A 20,566-nucleotide genomic window follows, 5' to 3' on the forward strand; every position below is an offset into this window, starting at 1 on the left:
AGGAGTTGGACTAATGCAGCAGTTGCCCTCTATTCTTTGGCTGCTTTTCAATCCCTTTCCTGTCCTTGCTTTATTCAATCTCAGCAAGCGCTGACTGCAATTTTAAGTTCACAAAGATACTTCCGTTACCCTCGGATTAATGAAAACTCACTGAATTCTTTGAAAGATTGAACGGGGACAAGAATTTTGTTATTTTGAGACCAGAAAAGAGAGAAAAAAAGTTATAAAGCTGTAACCTTTTCATCTGTCAGTAAGCAGTTATTTTTTGACTTAACTGGCACACAGTCTCTTTTACAGTATGCAATGTGCTCACTATTTTCAGCTTTCAATTTTAGTTTGATAGTGATATTTGTATTACAGTCAGAAAGTAGGAAAATTCAGATTTCGTCTTCAAATCACTTTGTAAAGAGCTTATGAAAAATCTGAAAATCAGATAATAGCAGTGCTTGCAATCTACTATGCACGTACACAACATGCAAAATACAAGACTTTTCACAAGGTTTCAATTATTTACTTTAAATCTCATAAAAACTGGCTTTTATTTGGCTAGTAGTCTCTTAGTGCGCTCTTTCATATGGAGACCGTGACTTTGAAAGGGTTTGTCGGTGTCACGGACCCGGTTCCGGGGACTCGGGGTTCGTGAACAGTGTGGACCTTTATTGTTATTAGTGTATTGGATGTATGTTTGCTGCACTGTGTTCTTGTGTTCAATGCTGGTGTGTGTATGTGTGTGAGGCTGGAGGATGAAGGACCGCCACCTGCAGGCCTGATGGGTGTGGCCCTGCCAGCTGCTGGTCACGCCTAGCTTACCACACACCTGCTTCTGATCAGGATCGTCGGGGGAGCTACTTAACAGAGCGATGGAGCTTCCTCCGGCGCAGGATCGTTGAGTTAGACTCCATGTCAGTGTTTCTAGTGTTGTTAAAGTGTATGCCTGCCGGAGTTGGTGCCATAACGGCTGTGTCTGTGTTTTTCCCCAGGAGGACAGCGGAACACAGGACTGCAAGACACACGGGGTGTGTGAAGGCACAGGGGCAGAGAGCACGGGATACCAGCACTTGGGAGAAGACACGTCACGGGAGTCGAGGGAGCACTTTTGGAGATTCAATGTGTGGTGTACAATTACCTCACTGTAAATAAACCCACTGTTCATTCCATTAAGTCCAGCGTTTGGGTCCTATTTCCCCATCTCCCCACGATCTGCCAGCCAGACCGTGACAGAACGATCCTGCCACTATGGACCCAGCGGACTCACCGCGGAAGCGCAGCTCCCGTTTTGACGGGACCCGACTAGCGCTTGGAGGGCCTCCGTGCTGCCGTTCCTCGCTGGCAGCCTACCCGTCGGCCCACTCGTCTGTTTCCTCCCCGCGGACGCCTCGGTCTCGCAGAAAACGCTCCAGCCGGTCCCGGGAGGATTACTACGAGCCTGCCAGCAATCTGCTTACACCTGCACAAGCTTTTTACAAAATGTTAGGAATTATCATCGTGCCACCTGACTCACCCAGCATTTCCACATCACAGCAGGAGCAGCCACTTCAGAATCCGCCCTCGTCACATTCCGCCAGCGACGCTCCCTCTTCAACAGGGAGGCAGCGAACACGCAGCCAGCACTCACAGCTCCAGCAGGAGCCAGGGATTCGGCTCAAACAACCGCCTAGGGTGAGTGACAGAGTCTCCCTTCATTCACCTTTCGTGCCTAGGGATAAACAGACTGTTTCCCCCAAGGCTGTGAATGCCAGCTCCGTGAACCCTAGAGCTCGTGTTTCTCCTGTTTGGGAGGATGACAATGTTAGTTTTGAGAACGAGTTTTTTCCTCCTGGTTCAAGAGACTGTGCTCCTGATGTTCCTTCGGACCCAGGAGTTAGGACCGTTTCGTCTAGAACTGTTTATTCTGGGGCTATGTTTATACAGCCAGCTGCCCAGCCTGTAGCCGTAGCACAGCCAGCTGCCCAGCCTGTAGCCGTAGCACAGCCAGCTGCCCAACCTGTAGCCGTAGCACAGCCAGTCCAGTCAGCCTCTCGTCTTCATCCTCAGTTGGAGGCTGATATGCCTGCTGGAACTACCCTGCCATTATGTCACCCGCCTGTTGTTTCTACATTGCTGTCCAGTCTACCACGAGTAGCTGCCGCACCATTATCACCTCCGCCCTTTGCAGCTACTTCTCCACCAGCGTCCCATCAGACTGCAGCGACCGCAGAACTCTCGACTTCACCATCCACATCACCCGCTCGACCGTCATCTTCGCCACCTGCAGCTTCCGCATCGCCATCTTCACCTCCGGATCACCGACCATCTATACCCGCGTCGCAGCCGGAGGAGCGGCTCAGCGAGCCGGAGGAGCTCAGCATGCCCGAGCAGGAGCTCAGCGAGCGGGAGGAGCCCGCGTCGCCAGCTGTGGAGCTCAGCATGCCCGAGCCGGAGCAGCTCAGCGAGCCGGAGCAGCTCAGCGAGCCGGAGCAGCTCAGCGAGCCGGAGCAGCTCAGCGAGCCGGAGCAGCTCAGCGAGCGGGAGGAGCCCGCGTCGCCAGCTTTGGAGCTCAGCGAGCAGGAGCAGCTCAGCGAGCCGGAGGAGCACTGTAAGCCGGAGGAGCTCAGCGGGCTAATGCTGGAGGAGCTCAGCGAGCTATTGCCGGAGGAGCTCGGCGAGCCGGAGGAGCACTGTGAGCCGGAGCAGCCCAGCGAGCTAATGCCGGAGGAGCTCGGCGAGCCGGAGGAGCACTGTGAGCCGGAGGAGCACTGTGAGCCGGAGGAGCTCAGCGGGCTAATGCTGGAGGAGCTCAGCGAGCTATTGCCGGAGGAGCTCGGCGAGCCGGAGGAGCACTGTGAGCCGGAGCAGCCCAGCGAGCTAATGCCGGAGGAGCTCGGCGAGCCGGAGGAGCACTGTGAGCCGGAGCAGCCCAGCGAGCCACCCACTGAGAAGCCCGCACCGCTGCTGGCGGACCTCAACGAGCCGGAGGGACCGGCGTTGCCAGCAGAGGAGCTCAGCGAGCTTGGTGAGCCCGCGCTGCCACCGGAGGAGCTCGGAGGTCCGGAGGGATCCGCTGAGCCAGAGCTGGAGGTCTGCGTGCCGGAGGGGCCGCCACGTCCTGCAGCCCGGCCGCCACGTCCTGCAGCCCGGCCGCCACGTCCTGCAGCCCGGCCGCCACGTCCTGCAGCCCGGCCGCCACGTCCTGCAGCCCGGCCGCCACGTCGGGAATCGTGGGTGGTGCTGAGGCGGGAGCAGCAACGCCGCCGCCACCGGACCCGTGGCCGCCCGCCGGAGCAGCAACGCCGCCGCCACCGGACCCGTGGCCGCCCGCCGGAGCAGCAACGCCGCCGCCACCGGACCCGTGGCCGCCCGCCGGAGCAGTCACACTGTCGCCACCGGACCCGTGGCCGCCCGCCGGAGCTGCAACGCCGTTGCCACCGGATCCGTGGCAGGCCGCCTGAAGCGTTCTGCTTCCATCACGGGGTTAGAGGTAGGCCACCTGAACTTTTTTTTTGCCGCCACTGCCTAACCCGCAGCGGGTCCCGCTTGTTTTGCCGTCCTGCAGATCGGCCGCCAGAACTGTTTGCTGCCACTGGACCGGGGGATTGGACTGTTGACCTGTGTTTTTTCTTTTGTTGCTTTGTGGTGGCTGTTTAGCGGAGTGGTTTTGGGGCCCTCCGTCCTGGACCCCCCGCCACCCGCCCTGGGTTGGTTGTTCTGTGGTTTTGTTTTGGGGTCGTCGGGAGTCGACCCTTAGAGGGGGGGTACTGTCACGGACCCGGTTCCGGGGACTCGGGGTTCGTGAACAGTGTGGACCTTTATTGTTATTAGTGTATTGGATGTATGTTTGCTGCACTGTGTTCTTGTGTTCAATGCTGGTGTGTGTATGTGTGTGAGGCTGGAGGATGAAGGACAGCCACCTGCAGGCCTGATGGGTGTGGCCCTGCCAGCTGCTGGTCACGCCTAGCTTACCACACACCTGCTTCTGATCAGGATCGTCGGGGGAGCTACTTAACAGAGCGATGGAGCTTCCTCCGGCGCAGGATCGTTGAGTTAGACTCCATGTCAGTGTTTCTAGTGTTGTTAAAGTGTATGCCTGCCGGAGTTGGTGCCATAACGGCTGTGTCTGTGTTTTTCCCCAGGAGGACAGCGGAACACAGGACTGCAAGACACACGGGGTGTGTGAAGGCACAGGGGCAGAGAGCACGGGATACCAGCACTTGGGAGAAGACACGTCACGGGAGTCGAGGGAGCACTTTTGGAGATTCAATGTGTGGTGTACAATTACCTCACTGTAAATAAACCCACTGTTCATTCCATTAAGTCCAGCGTTTGGGTCCTATTTCCCCATCTCCCCACGATCTGCCAGCCAGACCGTGACAGTCGGTGCACAATGATCTCAATTTTATTGGCATTGATTTAACTCAGCTTGCATGTGAAGTACAAAACAGCCTTTGGTGGTAAGCTTTGGCTTATTATCTATGACAAGAATCATTTCAGAAAACTGAGGAGGAGCAGAGCTCGTTGTGCTGCAGGGGTTGGTGGAGCTGATGGTTTGTTTGGACAGACTTCAGCACTTATTAATTTTCATCTTTGGACTCATTTAAAGTGGACCTATTATGTTAATTTCCAATTGCATATTTTTATTCTTGTACTGCACAAGATTTAGAGTAGCTTTGCATGATTGGCAGTTAAAAACCAAAACATATTTATCTTACACCGAGCCCATTAGTTCATACTATATTTGAACCAATCATTTTTATATTCTCTCCATTTAACTTTCTACTGACTGACCCTCACTATTGGAAATTTTCAACAGCACGTGTATGGGACTATTTTTTCACAGTCAGAGCATCAGCCTGAGATGACCATATTCAAGATTTCTTTTTCACAGTATTCAGAGCCAAGAGTAGAAAATCAATAGTTGGAAACTGAGCTCTTGGAGCAGTCTGAAGCCTGAGGTTTTGATTAACAGGGATTACCTGCACATATCCATACATTATTATTTGAAACCTTATATATTGGCCATATATATTATGATTAGCATAATTTGCTTGCATGGACAAGGGACATTTCCCCATCTCTGGTCATACCAGCCTATCACATGGTAAAATAGCAAAGAAAATCTAATAATGTTCATTTTTCCTGGACACAAATTCGCACATTTATGTCACAGTAAGCACGACTTTGAAAATTAGTGGTAAGTATATTAGCAAGGATATTTTATGCCTGACACACCATCCTGGCAACCAAGATAACTGAGCTCTGAAAAAAAGTATCAGCTATTGAATGATCTTTTTTCTAAATCCAACTGAGATGATTAATAATTTAAAATAATAATAATAATAATAAATGAATAAAAGAAATGCAATGAAATAATTTTGGTCCCAACGCACCAACAGGATATCTGTGTGCAAAAACTACAGTTAGTTAAATACAGTGAAAAGGATTGAAAGAAGCATGTTATGATATTTTATAGGATCCTTGGAAAAGGGGAAACCAGACTTGTTTCCTCGGTTTTCCAAGTAGAAAGATACCTAGCTGCCTGGTTAATTATTCATTTATTTGTCTGCCAGCATACTGTGTTACTGCATTTTGAGAATATTTTACAGTAAATATTGAAGTTAAATGGCGCGTACACATTCAGTATTAAACACAATCAAAAAAGACATTTAGGATATGCAAAAGTGTGTAAATTACATCACTGTGATTGACATAGATTGCATATTGACAAGGAATATTGGATAAATGTGCAGCACCATTCCACAGCCATACCATTTGCAAATACAAAGTGCCATCTTCCAACAAATTACGAGTTAATATAGCTTAAAGTGGCAGAAGGTTAGCGCACATTGTTCACTCTTCCTTTGTTTTTGCACCACATTAATTAAAGCTCTCTCCACTGTACAGGAGGTTTGAAACTCACTTCAAAGACTCAAAGTTTCCCTCTAGACTGCACTTTATCCAAGGTTCTGTTTGCTTTAATTATGTAACAGGAAGTAGGGATCATCTCCAAAATCAATGGTTCCTCACTAGCAGGAGGTTAAGACCGGAGGTGAAAGCAATTAACTTCTAGATGTTATGATCATGTTATGCTGACATGCTGATTATAGAGCCACCTAAAGGCAATGCATCACTAAAGGCTTTAGGATTTCCTCACTGAAATTCAAAGTGATCACACCCATCTATCACGTCTTTTCTCAACTCATCAAATGCAAGGTGAGGAGTTTGGCTTAATGAGAGCAACTTTCTTTCTCATGATGGGCTGTAATAGCCTCTCTGTGGTATCTTCTTGCTCAGTGAAATATTATGGGAGTAAATTGAGGGCTATGAAAAAAAACGTGGTAACTCATTATTCTCATACCACTAAAATCCAGACGACAATAATAACCCCTAAGCAACAACACCAGTTACACCAGTTTAGTTCAACTTGACCAAACGATCATGACCAACCTAACTTACATGCAGTGACTTCCAGTAAAAAAAACCTTCAGATTTTACTCCAGTATGCTGCACAACATGTAGTCACATTCTCCAAACATAGTGTACTGTTGAATGCAGAGCAGTCTACCCAGCGCTTTCTCAAAGCGCTCAGAATATGCAACACATGAACAGAGAGGCACAGCAGCTACAGAAGAGCCCTCACAACAATCATTACTTTCACAAGTGCAGCAAAGCAACTACACACACTTATCTCAGCGCCACTAATGAAACCAGGCATGCACTTCTTCGCTTCCTTGCCTTACCGTTTATATGCCATTTGCCTCATTTTCAGCAGATAAAATCACTACTTTCATGTGCCTGTGCATCCCCTCAGAGCTGCATGCATTTAGAAAAAGACTCCCCTAATTCTGACTGGAGACAGGGCTGGTAGGCAGAGAGAGAGAGAGAGGGGAGAGAGAGAAAATGAGAGAGGGAGCTGTGAACTGAATGGAGCAGGAGGAGGTGTTCTGGAAGAGGAGGGGTTAGGGGAGTGATGGAGAGAAGAGGGAAGAGAGAGAGAGAGAGGAGAGGTGTGGCTGAAGGTGTAACTGCTGGGAGGAGAGGAAGTAAAAGTGAAAGTAGCCAACCTTGTGTTATGCTGCGTCTCGCCATCAGATTCCTGGTAGGAAGAGAAGCGGGTGAAATGATTAGATATATTTATCAAGCAGATTTATCTGGCGCCGCCGCTGCCACTGCACGCCGTGGAATACCTCTTATCTGGTGTTTAACGAGCTCTCAGAGTGGCTGTGTCTCGGCAAACAAATATATCCATTATTTCCTCACTCTCACACACTGTATCAGTTCTGAGAACATTAAGTGAAAGGAGGAGAGAGGCAGAGCAAGAAATGACAGATTAACAGTGCAAAAGAAAAATGCTGTGTGCTGCAGAAAGGGAGAGAAAGTGCCCGAGGGTGAGAGGCAGACTTGCAGACTGTAGTTGCTAGGAGGAAAGTACAAAAAAGTAAAATGGTAAACAAAACTAAAAATGTTGCAAATTAAGTCTAAAAGAATGAAGTACTCTTCTTAGATTTCTTTCTTGATACCACTCTCTTGTTTTGAAGAATGAAGATATTGCTACCTTAGGGAACACAAAAATCTGCCTAACATGAAGCTCACTGCTGAGCGCTTCGTATTTTATTTCGATATGCAACAATCTGTAGAAAAAAAGGACCACACTTTGTTATGTGGAAGTTAGTCGCTTCAGGTTGCTAACGCTGTTTAGTGTTTATAACATAAGCTAACTGATGGCTAGCTATATTATACTCAGTACTGAGCATACTCAGTGCTGCTCTGTCATATCTACACATGAATGCAAATAAATAGACTGGTCATAGCTTGCATATAGATTGTAAATAATAAGGATTTCACAAGAATTTACATTGAATTATTTTAATGCAGTTACAAGTTACATGCATGGCCATAAAAAACTCCCAATTTCACCGTCTTCTTCATGAACTTTACAGTGGCCACAAAGTCACGCATTGTTTTGGTGCTGTAGTAGGTTGGTATGTTTTCAGGTTCACGTCAGTCTCATTGGTGAGGATTTAGCAAGGTATATTAAATGTCACAGGTGCACAGCTTCAACATACGGACTACAAGATTGCAGTGCGTATTGGTGAGTGTGTGGAAGCCGGGCTTCACGCAGTTGCGTGGGTGTTACAAACAGTGCGAATGATACAGCAGGATGACTCATACAGCTACTGAATGAGACAACGCTCAGTAATCCCCCCACCCCCCACCTCCACGTCCATCCTTCCATCCCAGCATCCCTCTGTGTGGAGAGGGCAAGCCTAGAGAGAGGGGGAGGAGGATAGAATTGGCATTCCTGCAAGGCATCACTGAATGATAATCAGCTCACATGGATTTACTTTCATTCAGTGAAAAAGGTAAAATATTAACCTTTAACTCACTTTTGCTAAATGATGATAGAATGGAGACAAAAAGCAGACATATATAAAAAAGTACTGACTTGACAAACACTATTTGTCATTTATTTTGTACATAGCTTGGGCAGCTAAATATCCATTTTCTTCTGATTTCCAATTCATCGTCATGGGGGGTCTGGAGCTTATCCCAGTTGTCATAGTGTGAGAGACAGGTACACACTGGACATGCCGCCAGGGCTCACACACAGAGGCAAACAAGCATTCACTCTTACATTTACACCTATGGGCAATTTAGAATTACCAGTTAGCCCAACTCCATGCATGTCTTTGGACTGTAGGAGGATGTCTGAGTACCCAGACACAGGGGGAATATGCAGACTCCACACAGAAGGCCCCCTGGATTTGAAGCCATCTTGCATTTCACATTACCATTTGATAAAACTTTTATCATAAAAAATATTAATTCGTATTTTTTAAAAACTTTGTAATCGTTAGGATTTCTTCTTAGAATTATTTCTGATACCATTGTGGATATTTTTCAGCATTATTTTCATGACACTTTTTTGAATCACTGCTCCTACAGCATTTAACAGTAAATCTGCTATTCTCATCCCAATATGAAGGTCATTCACAGGACGCCATGCTTGCATTTACTAGGTGATGATTTTATCGAAACACACACATTAGCCCACATACTTGCTTCATGTTTAATTACTGCTGTATTTCACAGGTATACTCTTGTATTGTTAGGATGCATTCCGCTGCTGACTGATAATTTATAACTTCACTATGTCTCAATTACAAGTTCTCAGTTTATCTCAGCTCATCACATATTTTGTAATAGATGTATTTCAGCCTTGCCCTCCAGACTGCAGAGGACACTTCTCCTTCTTTTTCTCCTACCTTGAAAGAAGCGCCCACCTCATCTCTACACTTGCAAGCCACTAACTGTGAAAAGCTGCCATACAGCAGTTTTCTCTCTTTTTGCCAAATGTATTCCTTTTAATACATACACCCACTCATCGGCTGAACAGTTGCTAGGGAGCTGACATCCAGTGAATAAGTTCTAGTCAGAAAGCGACATCCCAAACATTTATCTTCCTCCTTACTGTTGGACGTTGGTCAAAGTTCACCCATTTAGCAGCAGGGTATTAGTACAACAGTGCATCAGGTTGTGAGAGGCCATATTACTGGATGGCATTACTATGCCTGAGGCTCAAAAGCACAACAAAAACAGAAGGAGGGAAAGTGTTTAAATATTTTATGTATCAGCTACCTTCACACTGGCACACAAGCAGGATAGTGAAATTTGTTTTAGATTCAAGCAGTCTTTCTCTATTTTAGTAAAAAAGCAGCAAGTAAGGCAGATGTATTTCTTAATATGATATTCCAAAGGGACCAGTAGTTCCCATTGCTAGCCCTCTGTTGAATGTTTGGAGGGCAGGAAGATGCTAATGCATTTAAATAAAAAGTAATACAGACACAGCACAGCACTCTGAGAACTTCCCGGCCACTGAAAATGCTCATCTAGTAGGTCGCGCTGTGATTTTGAGTCTATATTTGAAAGTAGCATGAGCAAGAATACAGTTGGGTCCATTAGTATTTGAACAGATACACACTTTTGGTAATTTTGCTTTTGTGCATCAACTGTATTTCCCACCTAGAATTTCTGCAGCCATCTTTAGCTGCTGCTTTTTCGTAGGTCACTCTGCATTCAATTCGGTCTTCAGTAAGTGAAAAGGATGTTCTGAGATCAGCTGAATGACTTGGCCATTGAAGAATATCGCAATTCTTTACCTTGAGATACTTTTGGGTTGCTTTTGCAGTATGCTTTGGGTTATTATCCATTTGTAGTGCGAAGGTCTGTCTGATCAGTTTTACGGCATTTGGCTAAATCTAAGCAGAGCACAGCCCAACACTTCAGAATACATCCTGCTACCTCTACCAGCAATCACATCATCAATAAACACTAGTGACCTGGCTCCACTGACCTACATGCCCATGCTATCGCAGATGATGGTGTATGCTTCGAATCACAAGCTGTTTCTCTTCTTTTCCCTTCTTTTTTCTTCTCATCATTTTAGTGCAGTTTCATCTTGGTTTCATCTGTTCCAAATTATTTTTTTTTTAGGACTGTTGAGGCCCTGTCAGATGTTTTTTCTGCCAAAGTGTAATCTGACCTGCTTGCTCTTGTGTGTAACCAGTGGTTTGCACCTTCCATTCATGAAGACATCTCTTCATGTAGACTTTAGGGACCAGAAAAAGTAGAAACATCCAAGTAAAACCCATAGTATAGCAAAGAAGGAGGTATACTACATGTTTAGCTTATACCACAACAGATATGCCTATCTGTTTAAAATGTTCTTGACTGGACTTTTTCATCCACTTTAGTTGTTTTCTGTGGTCTCTCTGGTCTTTTGGTGTTGCCAAATGCTGTTTGTTTGATTACACCTGATGTTTTTGCTATCTTTCTGATAGGTTTATTTTATTTTATTTTTTCCCCAGTCTAATGATGGCCTCCTTCACTTGCATCAACTTTTTGGACTTCATTTTGAGAATTTCAGTAAAAAGCTGGAAAATACAAGTTCAACACTTGAAATTGATTCCAGATATTTTGTCTGCTTAATGTGTCATAGAACAACAAGAAAATAGGCCTCGAAACTACCTTCTCAACTGACCAATTATTTTTAAGCCTCTGAAAATAGGGCACTGTAACTCCTAGATTGTTGATGCAATACTTTTGATAAAGCTCTTCATATCCCCAGTGACTTTAAATCCCCTGTGATGGAGTATGGAGGCAAAAACTACAGAATTTGTGTAATTGTTCAAATGCTTATACCTATTCTTTTCAATCATAGACTGAAAATCATAACATGAGCTGCAGTTTGAACAAATCTTTTCTTGGTAAATGCACATTTCCAATGGCCAGGGTATTCTCAAAGCATTGCTGTGGTCTATTTTACTTTTCATTTAAATGCATCGACATCTTTTTGCCCTACAAACATTCAAAAGATGGATAGCAAATGTCCAAATACTTATGGAGCTATCTGTATGTTATGTGCATGCATTCCTGTGCATATACAGCACAGAATAATTCAGATTCTCGCTAATGAATAATCATGTTTTCAGATTTAGTTTTGTATGGCAAGTGGGTCATGTGTCAGATGCAATTAAGCAAAACAGCAAACATAAATGAGTCACATCTACATAATAAGTCTGAGAAGAGTAATATTCAGCTAACAAAGACGAATGTGATGCAATACACTATATCAAAGCCTTGAATAAAGACTGAGTGAATTCATCAGAGGCTTGTGTAATCTTATTCATTTGGCTTCTCATTTCCAGCAATCTGCATTTACTCTTACTGCAGGAGAAAACATGACACAAACTGATCATTTCTTAGAATGATCACGACAATTATCTTCACAATAGCGCAAAATAAAGTTACTGTGCATGATGTAATAACTGTCTATCATGTAATAAAATTCAAAGTATGTGGGATGTGTATCTGCAGTCCTCATTTTGATCCGCTGTGTTGAAAATCAAACTGCAAAAATCCTCTGCAGTTTTCACATAAGCTGTTCACAGTTTAAAGAACACAGGCTTTCCAGGAAGTAGTTATTCATAACTGACATAGTGCTAATTACTTCCTGCTGGACTATACCTCTTGAAATGGTGATAAATTCTTGGCTAAAGCAACCCTGTTCAATACCATATCAAAAACAGCAGCTGGAACATTATTGCATATTAATAAAAGCAGATGGTGGTTTGCAGACATGGCCAACGGAGGTGTTGAGGGACACCTCACATGTTGGAAATCAAATCTGATTAATTCAGGAAATAACTTCAACTCCAACACATACATTAGATGATCTCTGTTCTATGTATATGTATTTTTAAACCAAACCACCAAACGAACAATTAAGTGTAGTGTAATGTACTCACAGCAACATTTAGAGGTCTGGGCAATGAGGTAGACCTGTAGGACATTCTCGGAAACTGCTGCTCCGGCCAGCTGAAGACAGGGCAGGGGTTGTTCCGTCCACTGGCAGCCAGATGAGGATAAGGTGACTCATAACAGGTAGGAATAACTTTTTTCTCCTTCTCCCGCCCTCTTTCTGACCATCTAACTTTTTCCCAGCAAAGCTTTTCTCTTTTTCTGTCCCTTTCCCTCCTTTTCTCACCTCCTCTGTCTCTCTCCCAGGAGACTTCTTTTCTCATTTCCCTCTCCTTCTCTTTTTCCATCCCCAAGCCTCCATTTCTCTCCCATAGAGTCCTGTTTTCCCTTTTCTTTACTCTCCCTATACCTTCTTCAAGCACTTTTTCAGTTTTCTCTTTCCCAAGGGTGCCATTAGCTACCAGTTCATCCAGCTGCCTCACTCTGTCAATGTCTGTCTCTAGATAATGTCTCCCAGTAGGGGTTTGTGCTTGGATCTTTGGACATAGCTCTTGGTTGGGCTCTGGGTGTGAGTGAGTCTCTTCTTTTACTTTCCTTAGGACTTCTCTCGGCTCTATGATCCTACAGCTTGGTAATGTCTTGCTCCACTGGTGGATGGAACTTGTGATATCTTTGGAGTCACACTCCTTAATCGGCTGAAGGTTCGAACTGGTTGGACTGTACCATAAGTTTGTTGTTGATGTCGATGGTGGCGGTGGATTTGTTAAGGCAGAATGTAGTGGTGTGCGAGATGGAGTTGGTGGAGGTGGTGGAGGAGTTAGATCGCTATGTCGTAAAATGAACGGTTGCTGAAGAGGACCACCATTTGATTTTAAGACCCTGCAAGTCACTTCATTTAGAAACTGTGAGAACTTGCGCCTGTCCTCTGATTTCTCACCACACTGATGGAATAAGACCGAAGAAGCATTTTTGCAAGATGATGACATATTTTGGAGTCCGGCATCTTTCCTTTGTGTTGTGCAAGTATTCTCATGATCATGGTCTCTTTTGCTTTCAGATTTAGCAGGAGGACGTGAAATGATAAGATTTTGGTAAATGATTTCATCCTCACCCTCAGCAGCAGAGGACACCTGATCAGTGTTGCAAGACTGTTCATTGCTGTCTTGCTTAATAGGAGTCCGTAGTAAGCAGGTGGCCACTGAGCTCCAGCTGTTTGTATCCCAACTTCCATCATCATCACTAGAGCTGCCGTTGCCACTCTGTAGACTAGGGCTTTTACTTCTCTCAATAGGATTGGGGATGGAGTTGTCCAGGCTTCCAAGTGATCTCCTCTTTATCCGAGAGACTGAACCTCTGAGATTGGGTAAAGAGTTCGGAAAGTTAGACAAAGGTTCGTCAAGACTTGACAAAGATCCTTGCATGCATGAAACAGACCCCTGCAGGCTGGAAAAGGAACCTTTAAGTAAAGGAGAGGATTGGCGACGCAGCTGAGGCTCTTCTTCATGGTCACTGCAGGGTCCAGAGAAGACGGGGCAAGATGCCGTAGAAGAGCAGGAACCACGATCTTGCCGAGTTGAGGTTGCTCTGGAACGCTGTCGCCGTAAAGTAGCCATGTAAATTGCCTTCCTTCCTCTAATTTGCACAGACTCTGGTAATCCTTTCTGTACAGACTCAAGTCTGGGACCATCATCTGAAATGGAAACGCATAAATGAACCATGTCAGGCTCAGTCAGTCCTATTGGTTTCTGTCCTCTGGCTTTGCCCAGTTTTAATTGTCTGCCCTAGTTGTCCTGACTTCCAACAGTGCACCCAAGCTGTTGCAGTGTGACACACTTTACACTGATCCAGCTCAGTATTCAACGAGATCCCAAAGAGGCCTGATAGTCATCTGGATGCCAACCAAATCATTACCATATGGTAACTCCATCAATTCTATGTTTTTCCTTTTTAAAATAGCATTATAGATCAACAGGCGACCAGTGGTTTGTATGTGGGCATGTATAATGAATTTGTGTATTGACATGGATGATGTTGGAAAGCAGCTGGATATCCAGGTCAGTGATATTGACCACAGCGACCATGTGAAATCTGCTTTCTGTGCAGCAGGCAAGGAAAGCAGACACAGATCAATTTGTCACACATTGTTGTTGTGTTTGTTATGGTGTGATGTACAGATGAATGTACAAGTTCATGGTTCATTGACTGTTACACATTACTAAAGACACACTTGAAATGATTAATTCTGTCAGTCTCACAGGACAGAGCATCTCTGTGGGAACATCTGTTGCCTCCAGGTTTGATTAGAGGGAACCTGTCCTGTCAGAAATTAGGCTTTTAAAGTTGTGATCAGCAGCATCAGTTGTCCTGCTGAAAGCAAACCCTAGTTAGAATGACTTAAAAGTACTACTTCTATTCTTCTACTCCAGTTTCGTTAGTGTATATTTATCTTGTACAAAACAAATACAAATAATTTGACAGATCTTGTGTTGGACCTAAATCTGCAAACCAGTATGACCACATATGGGCAAGACAGGAAAGAAAGGAGACAGAACTAAATACATACAATAGCAAATAGAAGGAAACTCTTGGTCTCTGATCTATATGACTCTGATAAAATCTGTATAATGTGACCACATGCAGGATTGATGTGTAAGCTGGACCTAAATGCAGACGGAGTGTAATGAAAAGCGAGCTTTATTTTAAGCTGTTAACAAAAGCAGTACAGCATAAAGAGAAACTAAAACTATGAAAACTAACTTCAAAACTTCAAACACTAGAATAAAAAACCCAGTAACATTAACTAAGAATTCAAAACAAGGAAGAAAACCAGGGACCATGATGTGATGTAGAACATCCGTATTATCCTACGTGTTGATTGGGATAGTAAGAGCATTGTTGGTGCACAAGTGAAACCTTGCCCCTATAAACCGACACATAAAGAGCTTTGCGGTTGTAGGCCTGTTTATGTTATTGTATTTTCCACAACTCTGTTGCTTGTGAAGCTCGCACACAAGAATTTCACTCGCATGTGCTGTACCAATGTACCTGCACATGTGATGTGACAATAAAAAGTGATTTGATTTGAAAGAGAATTCAGCATTAAGATCCAACCTAATTAATCTATGGTAAATGCTGGAAAAAGGGAACCACATCAGAAGCCATGTAGGTCAATCAAAAGTAAGTTTAAGTTTAGACAAGTGATTCTGAGACTTTAGGCAAGAGCTCTCTGAATAGAAAAGCCTTTTGTTATATAGAATAAAACTACTGAAAGTGATGGCTTTACAAACAAACAAATAAACCAGACATTAATGTAACATTAGAAGCAAAACCTTGCAACACTAAATCAATTTCATTGACTCACATCAGTTCAATTCTAATTCATTCGCAGAACTTGTTGTTTGGTCTCAAACATAAATTCCCAAGATGAACATTAACATATCGGTATCCTAGAGCCTTGTTACTGGTGGGCTGATACATAGTTTGAATCTTGATCAAAACATATCTCTTCCTAAAAGTCCAAGAGGACAACACTAGTAAAAAAACATCCATCCATTTGCTTCCGCTTATCCTTTTCAGGGTCGCGGGGGGCGCTGGAGCCTATCCCAGCTGTCATAGGGTGAAAGGTGGGGTACACCCTGGACAGGCGCCAGTCTGTCGCAGGGCTAACACACAGGGACAGACAACCATTCGCACGCACATTCACACCTAGTGGCAATTTGGATTATCCAATTAACCTATCCCCACAAGCTGCATGTCTTTGGACGGTGGGAGGAAGCCGGAGTACCCAGAGAGAACCCACGCAAACACGGGGAGAACATGCAAACTCCACACAGAAAGACCCCGGCCTGATGGTGGAATTGAACTCAGGACCTTCTTGCTGTGAGGCAACAGTGCTAACCACCGTGCCACCGTGCTGCCCCCCAAAAAAACACTGCCTTATTTTTTCTCTTCTGCTTTATATTGTTTTTAAGTGCCCCTTGGTATGTTTTTCCTCCTGTGCATGAATTATTATGGCACACAGGGTGCTCAACCAAGCAGGAAAAGGACTGCCTCATTGCAAATGAAGAGTGTGAAGCTAAAGAGGCAGATGGTGGAACTATTGAAAATAAACATCCCTTCCAACAGCTGTACCCTCTCTAATAAAATGTTAAAAATAAGGGTACTTGATAGAGGAAGTAGCATAGAGAACACCAAATAATGGAAATCCAAAGGATATCTTTGTTTTTATAAGGCTCCCTACCGATGAGGGGGTTTTACATGTTTGACAGTAATTAGATTTAAAATTTTTCTGACAGCAGGTATAATTAATTTGTTTAAAGACCAAGAGGATCATCCCCAGCATGCATAGCAGCTCTTCTGTGATACAATTTATCTTTATTCGTCCTCACACCTTATAGAAACTAAAATTGCTGCTGCAGCTTTGCTGAGACAGTGGTACTTTGCCACAAATTAAGGTAATATACCTAAGGTAAAAAATTTAAAGCCTGTGCAAATTTAGTATAAAAAGAATCTGCATATTTTTCCATTTAAGAATCTTGAATGACCTAAAATAGCTTGAATCCACTCTCAGTGCTCCTGGCTTTGCTTGCTTTGCACCTGGTCTTCTACACACACAATATATGTAACTTACTTCCCTCTATCATAACAGCCAACTCTCCCTTTACCAGTCATAGTCCCTACATTTAGAGTCCCTACTCTCACCTCCAGACTTCTACTTTCCTTCTCTCTTGTTGCCCCTTTACACTTTCTCCTTCTTCTCTTCATTGTCTTCAGCCGACAGTAACACAGTTTCCACCACCACACTGTTTCTCAATAGCATATAAAAAGAACATCTAACCAATAGTCAAACATGGTGGTAATGTCATGGGCTTTTGCTGCTTCAGGACTGGGATGACTTGCTGTAATTGATGTAACCATGGATTCTGCTCAGAAAATCCAGAAATCCAGAAAAAGCAAATGTCTGGCGATAATCTCATGTCCACAAGCATATTTAGGTTGTGCAGCAGAATAAGTGTGGCCCAAAATTTCTCAGCAGTAATGTAAAACACTGACTGTCAGTCATTACAAAAGCTTGATTACAGTTTTTGCTTCCAAGGATGGTATAACCAGTTATGAGGTTTAGGTAACAATTACTCTTTCACACATTTTCCCTTACATTTCCCTACATTTGGTATTTACTCACACTATTCTAGTGTGAGTAAATACTTAATTTGAAATAATTACCAAACTTGGTAGAAGAGAACAGTGTTAAAGAACTAAATGATGTCCAGACACCTGACACATGACAAATGAATCCACTGAGCTGCGAATGATAATTGTGGCAACTGTGGTAAAAGGAATCAATAAGCTTGTATATGACACTGTCACAGTAACACTCGCAGAACCACCTGAACATGAGATCCAGAATATGTGCAGAGACAAATCCCTATGGAGTTAAATCAAGGAAGGGTGTTAGTTGAGCGGGTGTGCTCCTAGCTGCAAGGGATCGATTGGATAAAGACTACCTGACACACCATTAGACCCACCAAGAGCTGAGACTGATAAATATTATAGGAACATTGGGGAGAAACAGGAATCACACAACAACAATACCAAGTGGCCAGTGGACCTAAACATCCCAGAACAAGATCCAGTTGACATCACTAAAGTAGACGTCCAACAGCATCAGGACTCTGACAGCACAATAAGTGGGGCTGCTAAAAACAGTTACTCACCCAGACTGGATAACACAGGACAGAACAATCATGGTCATGACAGGGCGATTGCCTGTAAACTCCTCACAGGCATCATAGCAACCAATCTGAGTATGAACATAAGTCAACACATGAGTGCAGCTCAGAAGGGCATTGGAAACAACACCAGAGGGTCAAAGCACCAACTGGGGTTGATGTAGCAGTACACCACGACTCCAAAACCAGGCATATTAACCTGAGTCGCCCAGGACTGACTACAAGAAAGCGTAGAACTCAATGCCCCACATAGGGATACTGAAGTGCTTGGCATATACAAGGCTAATGGTGCAGTGATAACACCAATTGGACTGTTCAAGACAAAACTAAAGACAACCTCAAAAGCACAAGTCAGTATCATGTGTGGATTATACCAATGTAATGTACTGTCCCTATTCTGCATAGGCCTCACCAGCCTCTGCTACCACACCAAAGAGCACATACGGATAGAGATTCAGGAATGAAGTAGCAATCAGCCACTTCCTGTACATGGACGACATCAAGCTGTACACCAGGAGCAAGTCAGAGATAAACTCACTGATCCACCTCACCAGGACATCATAGTAATTCAGACAAAATAAGTGTGGCTCAGTGTTTGCAAAAAAAGGACAGGTTATCTTGACCGAAGTAGCTGGCAGAAGGCAAGACAGTGGGCATACTGCACAGCCACAAGCACCTGGGTATCACACAAAATAACAGGAACCAAGATAAAGATGCAAGAAAGTCAGGGGTCAAGGATTAAAGATTGTCAGGTTCACCATCCAGGATGAAACAAGGAACCTTTTACATCAAAAAGATACTTGGTAGCACTCCAGACTCTTGTTTTCCTACATTTTCTTTACTGTTGTAAAGCTATCCCGATCTTTCTAGGGCACCCCAAACTTTTCCAAATAAATTGAAATGGGGAAATCCTTTATAGCACTATTTTCAGCAGAACCTTTGTGGGTAAACTAGTGTGCTGAGAGACATGTGCCAAAAAGCTTGTAATTCAGCCATTTCATTGTGTCTTGTTTTTTAGCACCAGTTTTTGAAGAGAAGCTCTGCCTGTCAAAACTCAAATCAAACCCAAAGGATAATAATAATTTAATCAGATGCAGCAACAGAAACACCCCCTAGCTCTTTGAATAATACACAACGGTTTTGCTAATAAGATCTCTGCCGACTCATCATATCCACTGAGCACATCATGATTCCCCAAAGCTTCCATAACTGAAACAAAAAGATCAGATGCCTCATTTAATCCCTTCAAGCATCTGCCTGATGAACTCTTCAGAGAGATGCTTTGACATCTTTCTAAGTTTACACAAATAGAGAAGTGTGGCTCTGTATTTGGCATTTTTCTCTAAACTTGAGCCTCATTGACAGCACTATCATCAACGCATTGACAAATTACCTTCAGGGTATTTTTGACCAATCACTCAGCTGTACTAAAATAAACATGTAACCGATATACATGTTTGGTAAAGTGCTTCTAGCAGGAGCTGTTTGTTCTCAATACAGACAAGGCTGTGTATTTTTCAGCTAAAATCACGGGATGGATATTTACTGTGGTTTCACTGTGCATTAGGACCCACAGTAAGCACTCCTGTTGGCAAACACATTTAAGCCTGTACATATTATTACATGGTTAAACTCAGCGTGAGCCAATTTCCCATTTGCTACTGAAGAAAACCAAAGCCAGCAGCGAGAAAACCAGCACTCAGTCATTCAACTTTAACATAATTTCAGCCACTTCCATTCAGTAGCCACATGATGTTATCTTTTCCCATTTTATTAATGAGCACTCAAACAAATGTCAGACCCCCCCCATTTCCCTGTTGTCAACATCAACGTTGTCATGGAAACAGTGATCTGAATCAATCTCTCTCGCTCTCTCTCTCTTTCCCCAGCTTTGTGCTACAGCAATCCGCTATAGCTTTCACTCTAAATGCCAAGGCAATAAAAAAAAGACACCTATAGGAAATGTCAGCCGCACAGCCTGACCAATGAAATCTGACAGCCAAGACAAGCAATATTTCTCATTTTCCTGTCAAGGGGAGCACAGCCATGATGCATCCTTTTCTTTTGAGAGGAGAAAAAACGCCATTAAAGAGCAGCAAATTGAAATGAATGGTACTGCTGTAAATGAAAGCTTTGGATTTGAGGCTACAGGTCAAATTAACATAATTGAAACTCACCAGCTCTTGCACACATTTGTATAAATGCGCACGCTCAGTGACATGTGCCCAGACACATGCACACTCACGTGCCCGCACTTGCGCTCTGTGTGCACGTGCACTGTACCCTCGCCGATTTGCATCACTTCTATTGCTTATGTATGCAACAGCGCTCTCCAGTGGTCACTTCTAGTAAAAGCTAAATTTTGGTTATATATATATTTTTTACAGCTTTCCCAGATTGAAGCGTCTGCTTGTTCACCCATATAAAACCGCTTGTTGACATAGACAACTGCTGTTTGATCATAGACTCATGTGTGAGCTCAAGAGGGTTACACAATGAAACTGGGTGTTGATAATGATGTTGTACTGAACTCAGTTGTGAAATGTTACAGCTGTCTCCCCCTTTCTTTTCAAGACACAGTCGGTGTTGTTGTTTTTGAGTTT

General features: G+C 43.9%; 1 protein-coding gene across 3 annotated transcripts in view; it reads right to left on the reverse strand.

Moving 5' to 3' along the window:
* Nucleotides 1-13,971, reverse strand: part of begain (brain-enriched guanylate kinase-associated) — a 61,984-nt gene extending 48,013 nt beyond the window's left edge. For 2 of the 3 annotated variants that reach the window (XM_004540454.3, XM_076877359.1), the window contains exons 1-2: nucleotides 12,282-13,971; nucleotides 7,038-7,069 (exon numbers count right to left, since the gene is read on the reverse strand). In XM_004540454.3, the coding sequence (XP_004540511.2) occupies nucleotides 7,038-7,069; nucleotides 12,282-13,952 (1,703 nt within the window). In that variant the 5' untranslated portion in view covers nucleotides 13,953-13,971. Of the gene's footprint in view, nucleotides 1-6,713; nucleotides 6,847-7,037; nucleotides 7,070-12,281 lie in introns of those variants that run through there. The other variant, XM_004540455.3, reaches the window with a different exon arrangement.
* Between the last annotated feature and the right edge of the window lie 6,595 nt (nucleotides 13,972-20,566).

This window comes from Maylandia zebra, linkage group LG19, assembly GCF_041146795.1.
Source record: "Maylandia zebra isolate NMK-2024a linkage group LG19, Mzebra_GT3a, whole genome shotgun sequence".
Classification (NCBI taxonomy): domain Eukaryota; kingdom Metazoa; phylum Chordata; class Actinopteri; order Cichliformes; family Cichlidae; genus Maylandia; species Maylandia zebra.